Source organism: Prenolepis imparis, unplaced genomic scaffold (assembly GCF_030444845.1).
Source record: "Prenolepis imparis isolate NDT839.2.m4 unplaced genomic scaffold, iyPreImpa1.0 SCAF_1, whole genome shotgun sequence".
In the NCBI taxonomy this organism is placed as follows: Eukaryota; Metazoa; Arthropoda; class Insecta; order Hymenoptera; family Formicidae; genus Prenolepis; species Prenolepis imparis.
The window spans coordinates 20,288,444-20,313,029 of record NW_028141159.1 but is presented as its reverse complement, the minus strand read 5'-3'; the positions used below and the strand labels follow the sequence as shown (position 1 = coordinate 20,313,029).

At 28.8% G+C, this 24,586-nt stretch overlaps 2 protein-coding genes across 10 annotated transcripts in view; one reads left to right on the top strand and one right to left on the bottom strand.

Moving 5' to 3' along the window:
* Positions 1 to 128: 128 nt before the first annotated feature.
* Positions 129 to 22,433, top strand: LOC145935447 (uncharacterized). 5 transcript variants are annotated; one of them, XM_083036854.1, is made up of 17 exons: positions 129 to 270; positions 3,121 to 3,331; positions 3,861 to 3,974; positions 5,087 to 5,578; positions 5,841 to 8,580; positions 8,731 to 10,122; positions 10,834 to 10,903; positions 11,067 to 11,138; positions 13,072 to 13,264; positions 13,559 to 13,675; positions 14,203 to 14,379; positions 14,645 to 14,812; positions 15,040 to 15,132; positions 15,525 to 15,567; positions 15,703 to 15,815; positions 16,319 to 16,449; positions 22,294 to 22,433. In XM_083036854.1, exons 2-17 carry the CDS (start codon positions 3,191 to 3,193, stop codon positions 22,325 to 22,327), a joined length of 6,090 nt encoding a protein of 2,029 aa, XP_082892980.1. In that variant the 5' UTR covers positions 129 to 270; positions 3,121 to 3,190; the 3' UTR covers positions 22,328 to 22,433. The 5 variants fall into 5 exon arrangements, with proteins under 5 accessions (XP_082892980.1, XP_082892945.1, XP_082892963.1 ...); XM_083036819.1 differs by having other exon boundaries at positions 5,841 to 10,122; XM_083036837.1 differs by lacking the exon at positions 22,294 to 22,433 and adding an exon at positions 17,068 to 17,384 and having other exon boundaries at positions 5,841 to 10,122.
* Positions 18,369 to 24,586, bottom strand: part of Sky (GTPase-activating protein skywalker) — a 23,892-nt gene continuing 17,674 nt past the window's right edge. For all 5 annotated transcript variants that reach the window (XM_083036902.1, XM_083036919.1, XM_083036912.1 and 2 more), the window contains 3 exons: positions 23,401 to 23,559; positions 22,750 to 22,979; positions 18,369 to 22,431 (listed from right to left, as the gene is read on the bottom strand). In XM_083036902.1, the coding sequence (XP_082893028.1) occupies positions 22,290 to 22,431; positions 22,750 to 22,979; positions 23,401 to 23,559 (531 nt within the window). In that variant the 3' untranslated portion in view covers positions 18,369 to 22,289. The remainder of the gene's footprint in view (positions 22,432 to 22,749; positions 22,980 to 23,400; positions 23,560 to 24,586) is intronic.

Here is a 24,586-nt window from a genome sequence, read left to right as displayed (position 1 = left end):
GGGATAAGCAATATGGCTGCCAATAATAGCCAATCAAAATTCTTCGCTGCGAATTGGCAATTCTGCTCCCAGTTTAATCAAATTACTGCGAATTATATATGTATGTGCATGTATATATAACATACAATCTACAAGCCGAACCAGTCGATGCATCGGAGCCATTAATAACGGTCGTGATAAGTTCAATTCGTTCGCGATTTGCGTAACGTAGAATAGAATGTAGGCGTCCACGTTCGCGATTGACAAGACCTGTCGGATCTATCTCGAGTTGTGAGTAACGCAATGCATTTATTATTCCTCCGATAAGGTTTATTACTGGGTTTTTTTTGAGGCGACGTAGTGTCGATAAACATATATGGCGGCGCGATGTACCTCGCGTATATCTCACACATGTTCCTGGATCATCTACACCGGACTGCGTCTCATTTTAATTGAGAAGCGAAATTGACTGGGTAATTTCGATGATACGCCAGGATGTTTAATTCCTTCGCGTAATTGTGTAACATCTAAATCTGAATTTCAGCGAAATTATATGCGCTTCTCAAAGTCCTGCTTTTTAGCTTCTTCCGCAGGCACATTTCCCTTTAACGAAGATATTAAAAATTGTATTGAAGGCTTTCTTATCGATACAATAACACGAAGAAAATTTATATTTATATTGTATCAAGATTGCTCCTACAATTTCTCTTATAATTTTTAAAAATTTCTTTAATGAATTATGAAACAAATGATTTTTGTATTTTTGAGACATACATAGAAAATTATTTAAGATAGAAACAGCATATTGTTTCTCATTTCTTGATTTTCTAATTACTCAAGTCATTTCTCAGCAGTCTTACTGCTAAAAATATTACTCCGATTATATATTTGCGATGAAGTTATGTGTGATATTCTGCATTTCTAATGCTATTATATATGTTGCAAAAATATTTGTGATTGTTTTACGATACATTGGACAAGCCAAAATGTATTGAATAATCTTACATGGCTTGTTGTACAACTTGTTAGTCATTTTGTTAAGTTTTTATTATATTACTGAATATAATATACCTAAAAAAGGGAATACTTAATTGCATTTAAAAAATTTAATAAGATTATATTAAATAACAATATATCTGATTATGCGCATAATATATAATTGTAATAATCTGATACTTATGATATAATTAATATAATCTCTGTTGTATTTTTCCTATGATTCTGCATTTTGCAAGAAATTTTATGAAATCTAATTTTATATTATATTAGTGTATGATTGGCATTAAAAAAATGAATGAGATACTTTAATTATAATGACTGTCGACACATATTTTCTGATATCCAATGCAAAAATTTGTTTTTTGGAAACAAAAGTATTGTTAGAAAGTTCTAGGAAACAGATTCTTTTATTGGATACTAGATGTGTTTCAAAAAATCAGAAGAAAGTATCTTAATGTTTTTGGGATCAATTGTACATTACATATACAAGGTGCCTAACAGATTTCTATACAAACTTTGCTAGTGTATTTCATTAAAATCATACTAATAAAAAAGTGTTATTTAAATTGAGGTCTAGGAATGAATTTTTTTCAGGTTACAAACATTTGCAATTTAAATTAAGCACATTATTAGAAACACACTACAATATCTGAATAAATTCTCTACAAATATTATTGTTCAAATACTGTAGTAGAATATGGTTAGATATCAAATAATAATAGTAGTGCTCTCAAGATTAAGTATGTACTATTTATATTGTTATTTGGTATCTATTTTTTAAATATTTGACTATTGTATCTGAGCAATATAATTTATTTAGCTTATTCAGATGTTGTAGTTTTTATGCAAATCTTTATGTAATATAATCTGCAATTTAGAAAGAATGCATTTGCAGGAATATATTTGTGACATTTGCTTATTATAATACATGATAGAATACATTTGAATAAAGTTTGTTTAGTTATTTTAGGAATACACTTTGTATATTTAACAATTTATGCAACATTTGTTATAATTTGAGAGCGATAATGAATTTAATTCATTACCATATATATTACTATATTATTTTGACAGAATAATTTATAATATATAAATCTATTTGAGTAATAATTAGAGATTATTATTCACATACGAAATATGTGAGTCATTTAACATTAGAATAAATAAATATTTGTTTCTGTGCCATATAAATGTATGGCATAATAATGATACAATTTCAAATTTTTATCATGCTTTTTGAAACTGTTACTTGTTAACATTTTGCATGAAAAATTACCAAGTGCATTATAAAATGCAAAGATTGTGTTAACATGTGATGTTTAACTTGCTGCATCAGACTGCAGATTTAAATTACACATTTTCAGACTCTTCTTTAGATAGAGAAAGTCTAACAATTTTTTTTTTACTTTGCGCTACTTTGATGCATGATCTTTTTGATACATTGAACAAATTGGACTACAGTTTTGATTTTATTTGTCAGATTATATTTCTGACATAAAATCAACAAAATATGCGAATTTTAATTAAAGATATAGTGATTGATAATATTTATAGTGATAGTTATTTTTTTCATGTTTACCTATTTTCATATATCTGTTTATAAAATGATATTATTATGAGATTTGCACAAGTTTTATTACCATCTGCAATTTTTCAAACTGCATTAGTTATGATGCAGTTGTATATCTCATATATTACTATAATATATATATATTAAATATATTTTATGTACATATATAGTTTTACATATTACATACAAGTTTTACATATGTATGTATATACAAGTTTTATATTTTATAATGAATAATTTTAAGCAGTTCTATGAAATAATGTGTATATTTCATTTTTATAGAAATACATTCTGCAAAATTTGTCGGCATTGATACGTCGTCATATCTGACATTATTAATCTGACATTAATTAATAGATAATATTTTAATACAGTTTATATATATATATATATATATATATATATATATATAAACACACACACACATACACAATTTATCTTCATTATATTTAGCTATTGCCTTTACATTGTGTAAAAAATAAATTAGAGAAAAATCATATATATGTGAAAATATATGTGTGCTTGCAGCTGCAATGAATAAAATATATAAATTTTTTTTAAACACCAAATAGCCAAAATCCTAGAACGGACAACCTTTAGAGCAAACTAGCAAATCGCTTGCTAGTCCAACAGGATTCAAAAATGCAAAATTGGAATCAATGGCAGCTGTCAGCTGGTGCTGTTACAACTCCAGTGCCGCAGCCACCAGTTGGCTATGCTGCAGCAGCTGGCGCAGACCCTATAACTCTGATGCAAAGTTATATGCAATATTATAATCAACCAGTAAGTATAATTTCATAAGATACTACTCTTATATATGTATATATAATATAATTTAATAATAAATTGATATTTATTTATTCAAGATTGTGTTTTATGCATGTAATTATTAAAAAAAATAAATAATATACAAAATATAACAGATTATTATACATGTACATTCATCTGTATAAGAATAAATTAAAAACGAATTGAACAAAATAAATTCTATTTTTTCCGGTCTTTTGTATTAGATTGGTGCAAAAGATTTATTGTCTCTACTAAATTTTATTTTAAAATTACTAACGTAGAGCAGTTTGATGCAAAAGGAATGGATTGAAAAAGTTTTTAGATAAGAAAAGTGTGTATTTAAATCAGTGATGACATTTTTGATTTATAAAAAAATTAGAGAAGATTATGTTTCTTTTTCTCTTAGTTTTTTCCTCATTAAACTATTACGACAAATTTTTTTGCTTATCTAACGAACGTTATATTAATCAACTAGATGATTATTATTTTGGCATAATATATAATATTATATAATCTTTATCAGACACCAAGTGGATATACACCAGAGCAATGGGCAACTGCGCAACAACAAGGCTGGGCTCAATGGCAGCAATGGCAACAACAATATCAACAATGGCAAGCACAATATGGCGACAAGGTATAATATAAAAAAGAATTATTATACGAAGAATATATTTAATAAATAAGTATATATATATATATATATATATGTATATTTATACATGCATATATATATAATTATGAATATATAAATGTAGAAAATTACATGTCAGATTTTTAAGAGAGGAATTTTATGTGTTAACAGTTATTATTTATCATTGAAGCATTTGCAAAATCTATAATTAAAAAAAAATTGATTATTTTATTACAGAAATGTATATGTTATGTATACATACATACATACATACATACATATATATATACATTTCATATATATACAAAATATAGGAAGATGTTTATATTCTCCTTTAAAATTCTCCATCTTCTTTGTGATAATTTTATACAAAAATAATTTTGCATTACTTTATTTTATACATATTTTAAACTAATACAAACAAAATTAATATATTTGATATGATTTAATGGAAACATTTTATTGCAAGCAATTCTTTTTTTATGTAAAGTTATCTTCCTTTTAAAACAGATGAGAGATATACGAAGAACTTTCTCAAATAATTAAAATTCAAAAATTTAGAAAGTTATATGAAATTAATAGTAATAATTTGCATCCCTATTTTTTAAAGCTATTAAATAAAAATAATGTATTCTGATAAAACGACTTTGTAATGTGATACAATATTTCTTTTCTTTTATGTAAAATTATTCTCTAAAAAGAGATACGAGATGCAAATTCTTTTTTTTACTTATACATCTTTCTAAAGCTTTTTGCTGAGTTTTTTAATTATGTGATAATATAAAAAGTGCAAAAATTTTATTTAATTCTAAATATATTAAATTGTTTTATTTATCATACTAGTACAAATAAAAACAATAGGTTTTGATAAAAATAGTTTGCAACACATAATTTTTTTCTTTTTTATAAAATTATCTAAAAATAATTATTTAAAATATACAGATGTTTTTTTTTTTTAGACACATTTTGTATTTATGTAACTTTTTTTATTATTAACTAATATGTATTGTAAAAATTTCATGAATTTATATGTTCAAAAAATGTCTCGTATCTATAAGGACATCATTATATATGCTTCAACTCATTAACTTCTATCGATAAAAATTTATTTTTAGTACCAGGAGACGATGAAGCATTTATCTGCGCAGAATATGAGTTTGACAGGCCAAGTACAACTGCCATCAACTATACAGCCACCGCCTCTCCCCAAAGAGGATGTGCGACCTCCTTTGCCCTCCGCTTTACCTACCACAAATACATATCAATTTGCGAACATGCCGCCTCCACATCAAAATAATCTTCCGTTATTCCCCACGAAAGAACCTGCCAATAAAACAATATCACAAGCGAATGTGACAAACTATCCTACGAATCCACCGCTACCTACGAGCCAGCCGCCTTTACCACCGGAAACCGGCGAGAATAAGGAGAGTATCTCGGTTGAAAAATATGGTAGTAATGTAATTAGTGAATCCAATAGTGCTAAAAAGTTGAAGCTCGAAGTTGACGAATTGACTGAGGTTGAGAGAACATTTGATGAACAGTTCCAACAGTGGGAAGAGCAGTTTAACAAGTGGAAGCAGCAGAACGCCAATCATCCGGACAAGGTAAGTAATGCTACAATTTATATACTCGACATCTTAAGATGCATAAAGTTTACTATAAAACTAAATGAATATTATTAAAGAATTGTATTTCTTATACATTAGGAGACACATTTTCGATGTTTAATTTTCATGTTAAAAATGTTGAAATATGATTTAATTGTACTTTTGTTTAACATCTTAGGCTTAAATGCACGAGCTATGTGCATCTTAATAACAGATTTATAATTTTTACGAGATTAAATTGACATTCTCAATTTTTCAGATTCAGTACAACGAATATGAAGCAAAGTGGACATCGTGGCGTGGAAAATTGATCGAACGGCGCGAACAAATGCGTAAAAAACGCGAACAACAAAAACAAGTCGCCGCGAAAACGGAAGCCGAGAAGAATAAGAACATATCGTCTGGCGACGATAAAATATTGAATATCTTATCGAACACCGAAAATCAACGACTGATTAATAATTTATTGGGTATCGGACAAACGCTGGGTCTGACAGGAAAGCAAAACACTACGGCACCCTTGCCGCCCCCGCCGCCGCCGCCTCCACCGTTACCGGAAGCTACAAATTCTAACGATCAACCTGCGATTCAAGGAACGCAACCAATTTCGTCGCAAGTGAATATGATCAGATCTAATGTGCCATCGTGGTCTAATCAACAATGGGGAAATCAGCAATATAATCCTAGAATAGAAGCAGGAACACCTGCAATGAAATCCTCATCGTCGAATGTTGGTCCACCTCAAATGATCTCACCAAATTTTACACAGCCACCACCAAATCTGCCAAACAATCTCATCCCAAACTTTTCGCAACCTCCACCAAATTTCTCTAACAATGATCGACCGCAATTGCAAAATGCGAGAGCGCCAGGTTCAGCAAACACGAAAGATTGTCCTCCATTTAATTCGACTGATCCTTCGAACATGGACATGCGTTTTATTCATCCAAACGATCGATCGTCTCACAGTTATGACGGACAGCTCAACTTTCGAAGAAGTGATCAGGAATCACATTTCGGACGAGAAGCTAATATCAATTCAAATATAAACGAGCAAGATCAGTTTAAACCTACTGATACTTTTGACAGAATCGAAGCGCAACGTTTTAGAAGAGGCGATACAAATTACACTGACTTCGGGAATAATCAGTTGAATTTACAGAATAATTTCAATGTAGGTAACGAGCGATTTGGAACAGGAAATGATCGTTTTAACAGAGAAAATAATCGATTTGGACCAACGGGAAATGATCGGTTTGGATCAAATAATGATCGACTTGGTCTAGGGTCAGATCGGTTCGGTAACGAATGGCTTGGACCGGATGGCGATCGATTTAAAACTGGAATTGATCGTTTCGGGATAGATAAAGATCGTCGTGGACCTGCAAACGATCGATTTGGTCCGGATAATGAACGATTTCCACCAGATAGATTTGCGCCAAGTACCGAACGATTTGGACCTGGGACTGACCGTTTTTCCTCTGATCGCTTCGGACTTAACAGCGACCATTTTCGCTCAAACGATCGATCAGATCGATTCAGCAAAGGTAACGCGGATTATTTTGATTCAAAGGATGTTACTGATCATAGACGAGATAGTTTCGGTGCAAATCTTCGTGGTTTCAATAGGAATCCGTCATTCAGTCCGCCGAACGAGTTATCACCGGAGCTGAAGAAACTCATGGAAAAGCGGAAAGCCGCCGGAGACGTATTCAGACCTAGTTTCATCGATTCCGACAAGTCTAGTAGTGTTGGTTCTCTCAGTGAAAGCTTTAAGAAAATTGCTGGCGATTCACCTTTTCGAAGTTGCTTTGATCTTCAAAAGAATTTACCAAATCGTAGTGGATCAATGAACTTCTCCAACAGTGGACCGCCCAATTTTCAATTACATTCCGATTCAGGACAGATTTCCACTTTATCGTATGGTCCACGAGGTCATTCTTTTAAGAATGATAATGATTCTTCTTTCAGAGGATCTTCAGATAACTTTGTCAAACATCCTATAGATTACAACGAACGATTAAGGAAAGATGATATAGATGTTAGATCTAACCAATCGCAACCAATCAATATTCAGTCACAAGTTCCTGTTAAACATCTCGAGAATATTGAAACTACTCATTCCGATCCTTTATTAAAAACTGATAACATTGCAGATTCAAAGGTTGTAGAAGCTGTACAAGCGAACGAGGCTGATAGTGTTAATACGCAGGAAAATCTTGTTACTTCTGAAGATAGCTCAAAGAAGGATGACACAGAAGAAAGCAAGTTTCTCAACAGCGATACTATTCTTCAGCAAGATAAGGAGCATGATAATGATCAGATACAAAGTAGTGCCGAAAAAATAAAAGAATCTAATAACAATAACGATATCAAAAAGTCTGAAAGTTTGCCATTTATGGGTGAAAACGATCCACGACCGACAGATTTAAATATTGAACCACCGCCAGAACTGCCCAATTTGTGTTTTATTTCTACAAACTCCAATCAGAACGCGCCGTTGAATACGAATGAAGATTTTGATAAAAAGGAACCGGCTGGCAAATTCGATGCGCGCTTTGATCGTAATTTTGGATTTAGAGGAATGGAATTTAAATCTAGTGCATCGTTTGAACTTCGGGGGCCGCCGATGTTTGGTCCTAAAGGTTCTCACACATTTCCAACGGGTCCTGGTCCGAGCATGTTTCAGCCGCAAGGTCCTGTAGACACACAGTTGGCTCTGCGAGGTCCCCATGATGGTCCCTTCGGGCCTAACGCATCCAGTGAAAGTCGAGGCAGTCTTGGGAGATTCAACGATGAGCAATATAGCGAGCGAGATCGTAACGACGAATCATCTGAAGTGTTCAACAGCGGACAGTTCGGCTCACGAGATACCATGAACGAGCAATTTGACTCGCAAGCGCTGGGAAAATTCGGGCCGGGCAGACCTATCGATCTACCAAGAGGCTCAATTGATTCGCCGTTTGCTTCGCGAAATCCTGGTCCATTTGGTCCTAGAGGTAACGAAATGCAGTTTAGATCTAGAGGCGTTAATGATCATTTAGATTCTCGAAGTTTTGAAGGACCATTTGGTTCGCGAGGATTTAACGATGGATCATGCGGTTCTAGAGAACCCAGTGATAGTTTTTTCAATACACGACATCTTACAGATCCGCAACCTATTGGATCCGGTCCCAACAGATTCGGTAGAATGAACGAGGCGCCACCGTTCGATAAGAGACCTCCCTTCGAAAATAGCGGAGCCTTTGGAATTCCTGGCGACAGATCTCGAAGGTCCAACGAAGGATTACTTCGTCTCCATAATTCTAATGATATTTTGCTTGGTTCTCGTGATTCAAATAACGTTCTTCTTCAACATAACTCGAATTTCAATGAGAATCAATTCGAATCTCGAGATCTTAACAATGGCTCTTTTGGACTGTCAGACTTCAAAGCGAGAGGACCGGTGAGCGATTCCAACAACGCAAATTTCTCACCTCGGGGCGATTCTTTTCATACTCGCGGCGATTACATGCATACCAACCTTTACAACCCTAGAAGAGAACAATTTGAAGATAATATTGCCGCTAAAAAGGCCAGGTATGAGGGTCCAAAACCAGTCGATGAGTTTAATAGAAGCTGTCCAGGGAACGAGAATATTGACATAGAAATGCGAAAGGACAAGACTACTGAATATCCTGGAAATACATCTAATCTTCACAAAAAAGAATTAGAGATCATACCTCCTCGTCCAGGATACGATCGAAGGCCTAACGATATTTGGAAGGATAAGTTTGGTAACGATCAGAGACTCGACGGAGCTCAACAAAACATCGGTAGTAACATTCCAAATACGTTTGATGAGAAATTGAAATCGGAAAAGACCACGACCGAACCAATTATTACGACGAGCGATTATAGACCACCATCTGCTGCTAATCCTGCGGACTTCCAGCCGAAACCCACCTCTCATTTGTTTATGAAGCGATCACAATTGAGAAGCGGTCAAGATTTTTGCGCGCAGAGACAGTTTAATTATAATCATGGCGAGCCTGATAAGAAGTTTGTCGAACTACTCAACTTTACTCCGATGAAGGTGATTGATTATGGACACGCATCTCGTCTGCCAATTACGGATCAGCATTTGTCGCCTGTTCAATGTTTCGATTACGGTCACGGAGATCTGAAACCGGTGATACTCGATCGCGAGCAGCAAAAGCATCATTATCATTATCCGAAAAAGGATTTTAGAAACTGGGTGGAGAACGAGCAAAATATGAAGGAGTACGCTGAGAAGATGAGCAGCTACGAGAATTCCAAAGGATATATGGAAAAAACGAGAAATTATGAGAACTACGATACGCGTAGATCGGCAGATAATTATAATAAACGGAAGGAACACGATTGGCAATCTAGTGATAAAATATTCGAGATAGAGAGAAAGAACAATGGTGATCGTAAAGAAAAAGGGTACAATCCCGAATCGGAATCCCGATTCTTCGAACGTAACTCTGCTAACGATCAGAATGATCCATACCAAAGCGATAGAAGCGTTTACAAAGGTAACTTTTTTTAAATTTCAGGTAATCATTTGTTTTAGATAATAATAGAATTCCAGTTATAACAACTAGATTTTTTAATGAATTGTAAATCAAAAAAGATTTTCGTTGTTTATCTCCATTTGCTTATATCAGTTTATATAATATTAGCTCCTCTCTTATAATTATTTATATTTATCTATACTTGATATAGATATATTAACGAAGCTTTTGTAGAAAAAGCTTCCACAGAACATATAAAAAATATTTAAGCAGAAAGCGAATAACGGTTGAGCATTTTCTTTGATATAACATTTAAATATAGTAAGAATGCTTTGACGTAACAAGAATATTAAACTGTAGTTGATTGATTTACTTAATGTTCACTGTTTCAATTCTTTTTTCCTATGCTATTGATTCTTTATTTATGAGAAGTGAAAGATCAAAAGTCACCGAAACTTTATTCTAAAACAATATAAAATGTCCCCCAAAATAGTCGATTAAATCAGTGTACTTTACTTTATTAGCGTATTCTACTAATCGGACTGATAAAAAAGTATTATTTACAAATGTTAGAACGGGATGTAGAATACGTTTATAAAGTTTGCAACACTGATTTAGAGATTTATTCTGTTATATTATTGTAAATTATAAATTATATTGAAATATTGAACCAAATAACTTTTTATATTGAGTCTATATTGAGCTTCATTGTCTATTGTTTTTCGGATATAGAACGAGTTCAAGAGATACGCGAAAGTTCCCGAAGAGAAACGAATAAAGACAATGACAAAGATGATAACAGGTATTGTGGAAATATTTTATCTTATTTTTTATAATATTTTTTATAAAAATGACTATATAATAATAAAAATATGGCTCTATATTATATAGTTATCCCGTAAATGATAATATATAAATAAAGTTCATGCAATATATATATTCTGAATGTGTATGGCATTCTTTAGATTGAAAGGAAATATTAACTGGCAGGAGAGTTTGAACAAGAACATCGTAGACACAAAGCTACAAGAGACCAGGTATGTTACATTGCTTCTTGAGTGCATTGTAGAAACTTTATTCTACAAGTTTACTCTCAGACACTAGCTCAATAAAATCGATATATTCAAAAAGAATAGCATTTAACATTTTTATAAAAAACAATATATGCAGAATTATTTACATTATACACACACATACACACCTATTTAAAGAGAACTAGAGTTATAATATTTATTCCATTTATTTTAAAATATTTATTAAATTAGAAATACAATATATTTCTCTTTTAAGACGTATCGTGCTGATTTTTGTAGATCATTTTGATTACATGCTACGCATACAATATTGCGAACTCTTATATATGAGGATTTTTTTATTATATCCTACTATATAAATATTGCGCATATGCGATTGTGCATTTGCTGCAACATGAGCTACGTATAATTATTTGATTACAAGCTATACGATAATTATGTGATCTTTTGCTTCTGACATCGTAATACAATATAATTACAGTAATATGTCAGAAGCCTTAAAAGCTATTTATTTTATGTTCTACAATGTTTCTACAATGTTTTGTGTAATTTATTGACACGAATTATCTGGATCTTCTGACTTGAGTATAATCAAATAATAATTATTTCGGATAATCCAGATTGTATTTTTATAGGCTTGATATATAGACGTAACAGATATATCAAATTTAATATATCTGTGTGTTATGGTCATTTCGCATAAATTTTCGTACAATTATGCATAGTTAGTATTAGAAGATTTTACGTAATGACCAATAACATTGGTTATTATAACAAATCTGTCCCAATTTATATATCAAGTTTATTAGTTATTTTTCATGATTTCCAATACACATTCTCTAGATAAATATATGATAAACAAAGTTAGTTTATAATATAATAAATACTTTTTTTTTTGTAAAAATCTTCTCTGTTTGACGAATAAAGTTACGCTTTAAAAGCAAATATTACTTTAAATCATTTGTGCCAAATTTTTATTATGGCTCTCACACTATAAGATACAGTAAACAATAAAATATAAAAAATTTATTAGAGAATGGTGCGTACTACTTTTAATGAATTTTTTATATTTTATTGTTTACTGTAGGATTACTCATAATTTTTATCTACAATAGCGACATTTATTCACACAGAATTTCTGATATTTTTATCTGACAAATTGAATTCTTATGATAAATGATATCTATATCAAATTTTTATCATTTCTTGTAATATGCCATTTTATATGCAGCTTGTGTATATATTGAACATGTTACATCTATCGATTTGTATACATATTGAATTTTTATATTTTATGTCTGACTCTTTTTGAATTTGATTCCTCTGTGACAATTATGGTATATTTGTATTAATATTATTGCTCTCTTAATAGAGAGGATATATAATATGCATTTTGATTCATAACGGGTGCATCATATCTGATAAAAACTGAATCTTTTATAATGAACGATATTATAACAAGTTATTGTTATTGCTCTTGCTTAAATACTTGTAATATGTTATTTCATTCTTTATAATGAATTTCTCATACTTTATTGCTTACTTGAGACATTCATAATTCTATCTACAGTATTCTTCACAACGAAATTGTCATATTTTATGTCTGACAAAGAGTGTTTTATTTATCTATTCTTATTATAAATATAATAATATATTAATATAATATAATAATATATTAATATAATAATATAATATTATATAATTATATTTATATTAATTATTATTAATGTTATATAATTATATAATATATATAATATTCTTATGATATGATTATTAAGAAATTAACATTTTTTTATTATATAAGATTGATCAGAGTTTATTCGTTTTTTTCTTATTTATGTAAAAATGGAAAAAATCGAGTAATTTTTTTCGATCAATCTGATATATTAATTGTATGATTTTATTTATTTTATTGAGAGACAAATCCTTGTTACAGTCTTCCCCTAGACACAAAGAAAAATGTTGCGGAATCAACTACAAAAACTCTCGAATTGGCAAAAATGCCAAACTACACGATGGTCGATGATCTACTGTGCCCACCGGGTCGCCAGAACAGACCATTAAAAATAGCTATTATTCTCAGAGGACCACCTGGTAGTGGTAAATCTTTTGTGGCTAAACTTATCAAGGTATGTTTTAATAAATGCTTAAATATATGTATTAATAAAAATATTAATAACATTTTTATTGAGTATATTCTATTTTCTCTCCAAAAGATATACATATTATGTATAATTTGAATATTCAATTATTGTATTATTTAATTATTGTATTATTAAATTTGTTCAATTCAATTCAACATATGTATTCAATTATTTTATTCTTTATTCAATTATTGTTACATGTATCACGCGCGTATATGTATATTCTATGAATTTATAAAAATATAATTTATTTAATTAACTATACTTTTATTTGTGTAGGATAAAGAAGTTGAACAAGGAGGCTCTGCGCCGAGAATATTGAGTTTAGATGATTACTTCCTCGTCGAGAAGGAAATAGAGACTAAAGATGATAATGGGAAAAAAATCACAGTTAAGGTACAGAGTATTGTGATATAAAAAATAGCTTCTGTGAAACTGATAACTACTTTTACTTTAGAGAATACAGTCACCAGATTTGTATTATGTAAAATTCATATAATAATATTAATAATATTCTAAACTTAAACAGGATATTATTAAATGTATTTCTCTTCACAATTTGTCATATGCTACTATTGTTTAAATTTATTAAAAATCTTAGTTATAAGTATTGTAAAATATATGTATATATATATATATATATATATATATATATATATATATACTATATACTATAATAAAAAATAAAGTTACGAATTTGTATTTTTTGAAAAGAGATTTGGAACTCTGTAAACAAAAAATATATCAATAAAAAGAAATGGTAATCATTTGATATGATCATTAATTTCGATGAATAAAGAAGAGAATATAATATAAGGTTTACTGTTATATCTGATGAATATAATACAAATCTGTTGTGTCTAATAGTAAGTTGGATATCATGTAAACACATTGTATTCACATGAATTTACTGTTTATAACAGGAAATGGTATATGAATATGAAGAAGCTATGGAACAGAGTTATGTAACATCTCTAATTAAAGCTTTCAAGAAAAATATAACAGACGGATTCTTCAATTTCATCATATTGGACTGCATCAACGAGAAGATTTCGGATTATGAAGAAATGTGGAGTTTCGCTAAAACAAAAGGTTTCAAAGTAAGTTATTTTAATAATTTAATAAAATTTAATAAAAAATAAAATTTAATTACATTTAGTAATATATTATACAGAATGTTTCAAAAAGTAATCTAATATTTTTTTCGTTTTGTAGACTTTTCAATCTGGAATCAATCCTTTTTTCAATAAAAATATCACAATATTTATAATTTATAGAATAATTAATGATTGGAAATAATAGCTTTGAAATTCTACCTTCACGAAATTCATATACTTTGCTAACAACGATGTTGTCTCTATAAAGGTATATGTATGCGAGATGGAAATGGATCTGCAGATATGCTTGAAAAGAAACATTCACAACCGTACCGAAGACGAAATTAATCGGATTATAGATTACTTTGAACCAACGCCCAGTTATCATCAAAAGTTAGATGTGAACTCGATGTTGCAAGAGCAGGCGATAGAAGAGGTAATTTAATTGGCGTTTCTTAAAGAGAAATTAATATCTGTACATACTTTGCAACATAAAATCGTTCCATTATTAGACGTTTTTCATAATTGTACATTATAAAATTAGAATTTTAGAATAGTATGAATGAGAATTGATACAAATTAATAATATTGCAAAGTATATTATCTTTTAGAGTATATATTTGTATAAAATTGTATTTGTAATCAGAAATGTTTTTATTAAAGGTCGATATGGAGGATAGCGAAGAAACACAGGAGAAATCTATTGCGCAGAATGAAGATAGTCAAGACAGTCATGAGGACATTCAAGATACGATTGTAATTAGATGAATTTAATACTTGTACACAGAGAACTAATTCGTTATTAGTGGTATTCATAAAACCTTATTCTTATTTTTTTTAAATCTTTCTAGAATATTGTATTTATCCATAATAATCTTTTATTTATATTAATTTTTGTTAGAATGAATTCTCATTTATCTGGCAATACCGTTGAATTACAGACTTAAGATAGGAAAATATTACTAATTTTGAATTCTCAAATTTGATGTCTTTTAGAAACGAAACTTTGTACAAAATATTTTATTCTAAATATTTTGTTCTTGCCACATTTATTAATATTCTTTGTTAAATTTCTAACAAATTATCGTAATGATTTTATTCTACAATAATATATTTATACACACATATATATGCATTATTTTTTTTAGGGTGTCAGCAAATGGGAGAAAATGGAAGTTGAAGATAAATTAGGTTAGTTAATTTCGTTATTTAAGTTATTTCATATATACTAACCGAGATTGAATAAATGTTCATATTATATGTATATATTTTTTATAGTTAAGATGAATGTATCTGTAAAAACATCTTTATTTTTTTGTAATGCAGATCGATTAGATGGTTTAGCAAGAAAGAAAAACGAAACAAAGCCTCAAACTATGGAAGATTTCCTCCAAGTTCCTGACTATTATAATATGGAAGATACGTCCGGTAAAAAACGGGTGCGTATTATGCAGAATATTAAAACAATCAATTATTCTTCAAATCGCAACTTCTTTTATCAATTTGGAGATGATTTTCACAAAACTATTTGAGGATCTTATTATTTATTTACTTGCATTATTTCAATTTTTAGCATTGTATTTGCTTATAATTCAACCTTTAATCAAATTTCTGTTAAAATTCCCTTCTGTTTCATTGAAACCATATTACATCAGAACTGAGAAATTATGCGAGTCCTTTTCTTGCAGAATAAGTTGAAATAAATTAGTTTCTTCATGTCATTCGTGTTTGATAATGCAAATACTTGCATTCATTATGTAATGTAAGATGACAAAAAAAGTTTTCGGCATATTTTGTTAATCTTATTTGTCAAGTTTATATGATTTTTCATTTTTTATTTTTCATCAAGTATGGTTGCAGCAAGAAGTTTTGCATACAATCTTTCACGTGTAAGGTTTTTGGAGAAAAAAAATTATAATTACGCTCATTTTTTTATTTGTAGGTACGTTGGGCTGATCTGGAAGAACGTAAGGAGCAGGAGAAAATGCGCGCAGTGGGATTTGTCGTTGGACATACTAACTGGGATCGAATGATGGATCCTACAAAGGGCGGAAGCGCTTTAACACGTACAAAGTACATATGATTCAAATTTACTTCTAGAGCATGTACTCGACGATAAGAATAAAATAAGATAGCTTATTAATCGCTTTTTCCACGAGCTCCTCTCTTCCACGCTTTTTCCTTTTTGTAAATTAAAATTCGATCAATATATTGTGTGTTTTATGTATGTGCATAGAAAAGAAAATCTGTGATATTTCGCGTATCTAATTTTTCGTAGCTTGATTGATTATTCGGAAACTTTCAGAGATTTTTTGCTTTTTTTATAGTGCATACGTAATAAATAAGCATAGTAATATATAGACTCGTATATTTGAACTTTGCTAATGCTTTTTGTAGTTATAAAATAATTTTACTATAATGTATTTTACGCTATTGATTGCCAAGATATCAATTATATACACAAAATATACGAATAATTATGTACAATACATAAATATACATTTTATAATTAACATTTTACATACACACGCAATACTATTACATTCATAGAAGGAATAAAAAATTGGATAAAGTAAACATATATACACTAGCTGAAAATGAATGAAGTTATTTATCAATTTATTTGTTTGTGTGCATTATATTTGAATTATAGAAAACATGAGCACTTTATTTACATAATTATTATTGCAGGTTTTTCTCACTATCATAAAGATTGATAGTTTAATGCTGAGTACTGAAAAAGAAGTGGAAAAAAAATTCAATTAGCACATCCTGCTTTTTATAGTGTTTTATAAGCTCTGTAGTGTATAAAAAATAACTATAAAAGAATATAAACCGTTTTTTTCTATAAAAAAAAAAATTAGAAATATGAAAGTTGCAAAAAAAATAAGATTACAAGTTCAATACATTAATTGTAAGATAAGATTGTAAATTTTGTATATAATAGATGACGTGTGTGTGTGTGTGTTTGTGTGTATGTATTGCATATATAAAACATAAGATTTCATGTATAAGGAAAGTGTAACAAGAAAAATATATATCTCCATTATTATACATCAAATATGTGTAAAAATTACTTTAATAAATTATTCTGCCATTTTTTATCTAATTATATATTTTCTTAATATTTTGCCGATTTTAAAAAATTTGGATCTTATATAGTTCGAATTTTTAAATTTAATATTCTTGGAATTTTAATTAGTGCCGTTTCTAGCTTGATTTATTCTTCTGATACTTTGTCCACTTTTAAATGTAACGTAACTGGAGCATTAGTCTGTATTATTATATGTTATCAACAAATATAATGATAATGAGTATATTAACAGACTTTTGACATATTTGTTTTTTTTATTTTGATAGGTCACAATAAAAAGCGTTTTGCATTATTTTTTTTACATGATCATTAGAAAGATAAACATTTTTTAATATGGAGTGTAAATAACTTTTTTACGTTTGTTTTGATTCAGAACATTTATATTTGATATAAATCACAATAAAAACATCTATATGTATACTATTAACATATAGATAAATATCGCAATTGTAATTAAATGTCCTCATCTTTCTCAAAATGTAAGTTACTATTTAAGTAATCTTTTCATATTATTCAAATTTATAATGCGATAAAATTTATCGTATTATTTGAAAGGGAAAATATTAACAAATTCTGAAAATTTTATTTATAATTTTTTTAATTGTGAAGATTATTTTGGATTATTGAATTTTTTCACACACTTAAATCGTTGTATTCTCATATCTCTAATTATTCAACAGTTGTACATGTAAATCTAATTTTATTTACACAAGTTGTAAGGTCAACCTAACGTTGAGCTTAAAAATTTATTTCATCTAATGTTGCACCTTTTTCTTGAAACATCGCAATGATATTATATTCAATGTTTTTTGAAATAACTAATAAACATTCCCGGTAATCATCATTAACATATGCAATCGCTTTTCGATGCATATATATAAATAAAGAATTCGTGCTATCGGCATCTCATCATTCCATATAATTCTTAACACAGTTTAACATATTTATGGTCCATCCTGTGTAGAATCTACATACATATTAAGCGCAACAGACTTACAAATGTGTGTGTATGTGTGCGTTGTGTAATTTTATGAATAAAATATGGACTCTTCCACTTCCAACAATTTCGGTAAAGCTATATGTATAACAATAGTAAAAGATAAATAATCATTACAATAGGGACGTGCATGTACACGAACATTTTAATGATGAAATTAACAATAAACGCAGCGAAATATTTGCGAGACGATACACACATGCATATATGTAATATTTATACTTATTATTATATATGTATATATACACAGAGCAATTATACAATAACAGTATATATATATAACAACACATATTTTGTTATATATATATATACATATATAATAATAATTCCTGGTCCAGTGAATATTAAGTATTTGTGTAAACGGATTAGTGTGTTCCTTACATAATATATGTACAACACCGAAGTCGCGAAATTTCGCATCGAGACTCTAATTTATTGTCGAAGCTCAATTCGCAGCTAAATATCAGCGACTAACATATATTTCGTTTTGTTACGAGACAGAGACCGATATTTCGACGACGGGCAAATTCTTTATTAAAATTGATATCGCAGATTTGTAGATAAATTTTGAACTACTATGTGCGATACATCGAGATTATAAATAAATTATGCTCGCACACGCTTGATATCACAAGTTATAGAGATGATATATAGAGATACATATTCTTATTTAATAAAGCTGTAAAACTACATGAACTACTTTTTGAGACATATTACTTACAAAATAGTGTTGAAAAATGATTATAAATAAAATTCATATTTCTATATATATTCATATTAAATTGATGCCGTCGATATATCGATATTGAGGATTTCAATTGCAATGAGATATGTGTCGTAGTTGGATTTGACAAAAATTTTATGTAATAAAATAAAATTAATAACAAAAAAAATAAATTTAAATAGATTATTAAATATATTACAGAGAGTATTAGTCATTATGTCATAAATTTATTTTAAAAAACATGTAAAACATTAAAAATGTTTAAAGTTCAGTTTTATGAATTTAATCGTTTCCTATTTAAAAATTATTATAGCCTCTATATTCTCATGAGGATATTCGTCTTAATATGTTTCAAAGAATCTGTCATTAAAAGAACACCTGATGGTTTTGGCATACTTTATATAACGGATAAAAAATATATATCTATATCCTCTCCATTTTTTTAGATAATTTTATATTAAAAATACGTTGTAAAGTATTTCAAATTGCATCACGAAAATATACATTTTCATATATGAACTTTTATATATGATTATCTAACGTGAAATTATTGTCTTTGCTTCTTTTCTTTGTCTGGTATTAATTTTACTACAATTTTAAGATAATTTTAAAATTCTAAACAAACATTGCAGAAAATTTAAACAATTTTTTTGCAATAAAATTATCCCCAAAATATATCTTTTGTTCATTGCATGTTCTTTATTTGAACATGTAACATTCATTTCAAACAACGTAATTATATTTCAACTTTAAGATATATATCAATATGATTAAAAAAGTGGATCATAAGATAGGACGAATATTCCCATATCGCATAATCCAAATTTATGTATGTACAAAAATATAAAAGTCACCCGCCGCCGAGAGGCGTCTAGATGTGCATACGAAATTAAAAGAATGATTATTGTATTTGAAAAATGAATGACAAAAAAAAAAAATAATCTCAAGAGAGGCAGAGGAAACGCCAAAATCTAGTCTTACTTTTCTCGTCTCGATATATTCATAAGCAATACTACTTTTTTTATATAAGCAATCGTAGGTACATCTCTCGATATGCCAAAGTATATTTAGAAAAGAAATACAATACTTTATTCATATAAACATACCTTTTTATTTATCGTATGGATTAATCCATACATAAAATTATCAAATTATTGCCCGCAACACTTTGCAACTATACATTGCCGACAATAATTGGCATAATAATATAAGCTCTACCCGCGTTCGAAATATAGTTCTAATTATCTTATAATCATAAGTACCTATAAACCCATAAAACATACTTGTTTTATGAATCTATAAGTGATAATATTGATCAATTTTTTTACTATCGACAATACTCTTGATAATATTATATCGTTGACGAATAATTGCTCCGAAAAATCATCATTATCAGTATATTATTAAAGATTATATATGAGTCTCAATAATTACTCGATGTTAATCAATTATTGCCACCAATAATAGTCGGAAGATGTATATAGTTGACAATAATTGTCGTAAGGAGTTGTCAGAACGTATCTCTCGATGTACACTGTGAAATTTATCCATTCCAGAAGGACAAAGATATTTGATTTGATCGATAAAAAACATAATATTTGTTCTATATATTAATTTCAATATAGTAAGGAGTTCTTAATTAAGACTTCAAGCACATATTTCTAGATTATCTACATATATAACTTATATTGCTTTGTTTAATTTTATTAACTGCCTTGCCAGCTTCATTATATTATTTTTGAAATTAGCAAAAAAATAGTAAATATAAATATGTACACATATTACATTTATATTTAAACAAATATATGCAATCCATGTTCCAGTAAATTATAATTATTATAATTTTTGTATTTTATTATATATCTCAATTTGAATAAATTATTATACAATAATTATAAATTAACAATTTATAAATGTTATTTTATGCTTAATAAGATTAGAAATCTTATAATAAGAATTTAAGGCTCCTGGCTCTTCGCCAACCTCGAGGATCCAGGAGCCTTAAGGTAATAACATAACATTAAGGGTCCGATTTTTCGTCAAAATTCTGTGAGAAAGAAAGAAATATGTGCTATCTCATTCTGCAGTAGTACTGTAACTTCATAATCTTATTTATACTGTGTACAAATAACAATAGTTGGATGTACGGCAGTTTTATATTATGAAAATATTTCCAAGAGATTTTTTTGAAATACTAATTTATTATATTTAACATGATTTTTCAGAAAACTGATGCGAATTGACGAAAAATGACGGATCAATCAAGTTGCTATCTTAAATTCAGACTCTTATTATAAAATCTCTAGATAGTTTTCACTTGACATACTTTTCTCCATCATATAAACATGAAAAATTGTAATATTTTTGTTTTCTATAAATAGGATTATTTTTCTTTTCAATTGTTCGATTAAATAAATATTATAGAGAAGCTAAATCTAGTAAAATTTAAATTTGACGAGGATATCAGGTGATCATTCAGAAATCATATTTGGTGGAAATTATTTTTAAGATTAAATAGTTTTGTTTAGAAAAAAAAAAAAAAAAATGTGAAAGTTTTTTTGAAATATTTCTACATTTAATATATAATATACTATAGATTAGGTCTATACAAAAAATCCAGTCAGCTGGATGGTTATAGATACACATGAATATGATACATTTGATATTACATTAGTAATGTAGAACAATCAAATTTTTTCTCTCATTACATATACATATATATAATTATTTATACTTTCATCTTTCTTTCTACACTTAAATTTTCTGTGTAAATATATATACACGTGTACTAATATTCCTTTCAAATTTTAATATCAAATTAATGTACTTGAACTACCTCACAATCTGAAAATGAAAAATAAAGAAAATGCAGATTGTGTGTATGTCTATATACAACCAAATATATATTTTTGTCCTCCTGCATTGGAATAAATTTTACGTTGTGCGTTGTTTGCATGCTGATTTCCTAGAGAGGGCGATACGCGGAGACACATTTATGACACATAACACAGTACGTTTAGTATGCATATGTAGAAAGAGAGTCGTTAAATGGCAGTAGGGAATAAACAAACTAATACACCGCTGTTTGTTCCCCCTCTTTAGGCACCCGCAAAGCCGTACACCTCCAACACTCTGATCTCGAAGTCACCACTGGCACAGAGGGGTGGATTGTTGAAGGTCGAACACCGGTCTGTCTTGCCGAATCTTATGTTTTCATCCATCCAGATCGCTTGACCATCTCTGAGAATCAACAAACAAAATGACAGATCGTATTGAAACGGTACGTTATAATAATTTGCTCTAAATCAATAATTTTAGTTAAGGAAATGGGAGTATATTTTATAAGCAGAATTTTTTAATAGAGTATTTTTTTGTTCACATAAGCAGTTTTAAATCTATTAGTACTAAACAATTTTAATTTCTAAATAATATACGTTCATCTCAATTTCTTTTATTTAAATATATATTTACGTATTGAATATAACATTACGACAGTCTAATCGATGATTTTATTATCATGCAGTAAATTCTTTTATATTATTTTATATTATAGCTCACCCGCCACCGATAGTTATCATTCTCGAATCCGCAGCCATAAATAGTTCAGCCGAGTGATGTACTCTGGAGTCGTTATGCGATGAATCCATGCCTACCCAAGGATACTTGGCTCGCTCAGGATACAAGCTGAACAGGAATGTCTCGCCAGTACCAAAGTACGCTTGTCTTTGTCCTTTGTCATCTTTCATATTACGCTCGCACCATCTTGTGGAACAGTAAGCTCCAAATACCTGAAAAATTAGTAAAATGAAATATGTTAATTTTTTGAGATTTCTATAATGAAATATCTAATTAAATTATTATTATTATATTTATTTATCAAAATATGTTTTGTATATATATATTATTATATAATTGAATTTGTTTATTTATATTTATATATTATATAAGTAAAAATCAAAATATTATTGATTATAAGTATACATGACAAGCACAAGAATGCACTAACACATCCGGCTTAAAATATACAGCAAAAATTATTTGTTATAAGCTATTTAAAATAAAAAAAAGTTTATACACAATTTGGTTTAAGAGAAAAAATATAATAGTGCAATTAAATTTTCTTTCGAAGGAGAATTATTATCAATATTTTGAGATATAAGTATGAAAAAGTAATTAAATATTCATTGAGCAATAAAGATATTCTTTTACCTCGTTGTTACAGGTTTTTATCATCAGGAGAGTGGGCTCGTGTTGCTCAACTCGCACATAGAATGTCGTTAAGGAGCATCCATGTTCCTCGGTCGTGTACAACAAAATAGGCTGGTACATCGTGATTCTCATCGGTAGCCACGACCATAAGGTGAATAACTGGCGAATAAACAGATTCAAATAATTAATCAGACATGAAAAGTAAAAGACCAATTTTTATAATTGTGCAAACATTAGTTTTCAACGGCTAATAAGAAGAGCAAACTAAATCACGGTAAAACATGCGCTCGATTGTGACATTAAATTAAAATGATTATCAGCTGTTTTACGGAAAAATACAATAATCGACATGTTAATAAAGATTGAAAATTGTTTGTTTTCAACGATGATAAAACTCATTGTTTGTTGAACGTAGTCGTATAAGATATAATATAAGTATATAAAAATCAGTGAAAGATACACAAACATAATAATATGATTGAGTTAAAGACATTTTTTGCGAAAATCTCTATCATTGTTTCTTGCTTTTCAGCACTTTATCTCTTTACTGTATTTTTCCATAACAAAATGATAACAAAGCAAAAAAAATATTAAAATTTATTTGTTGGCAATTATCCATTTTATAAATGGTATAATCATGAAAGATTTAACTGTGAGATGTAAACATACATATTATACTATGTGTAATTTAATTGAGAAATTTCATAGATATTTTCAAAATATCTTAATTCTTCTTGCGCATACATGTCACGAAAAGAAAATTCGACTATATTTTTTCTTATAAAAATAATATAACATTTGTCATTTCATTATTTTCTATATGTTAATTGCTTACAATTGACATAGCAGTTTTATGTACCAATTTGTAATTATGCACGTCGGCGCTTATAACTTCATAATTTAATTAATACTTCATAAGTTAATTTATGCTAAATTATTCTGATATCAATATATATTCTGATTAAATTATTCTTATATAATGACCTACACATATGCACACATATCTCTACATATTTACACATACGCACACATATCTCTATAAAAAATATATATACAAAATAAGAAAATAATTAGTACGTTTCCTATTTATATATATTATATCGCAAAAATATTTTCTTATAAATATTAATTCTAATAATAAAATGTTTTTATATTTTGCATGTGGGATGTCACCAAAACATGTGAT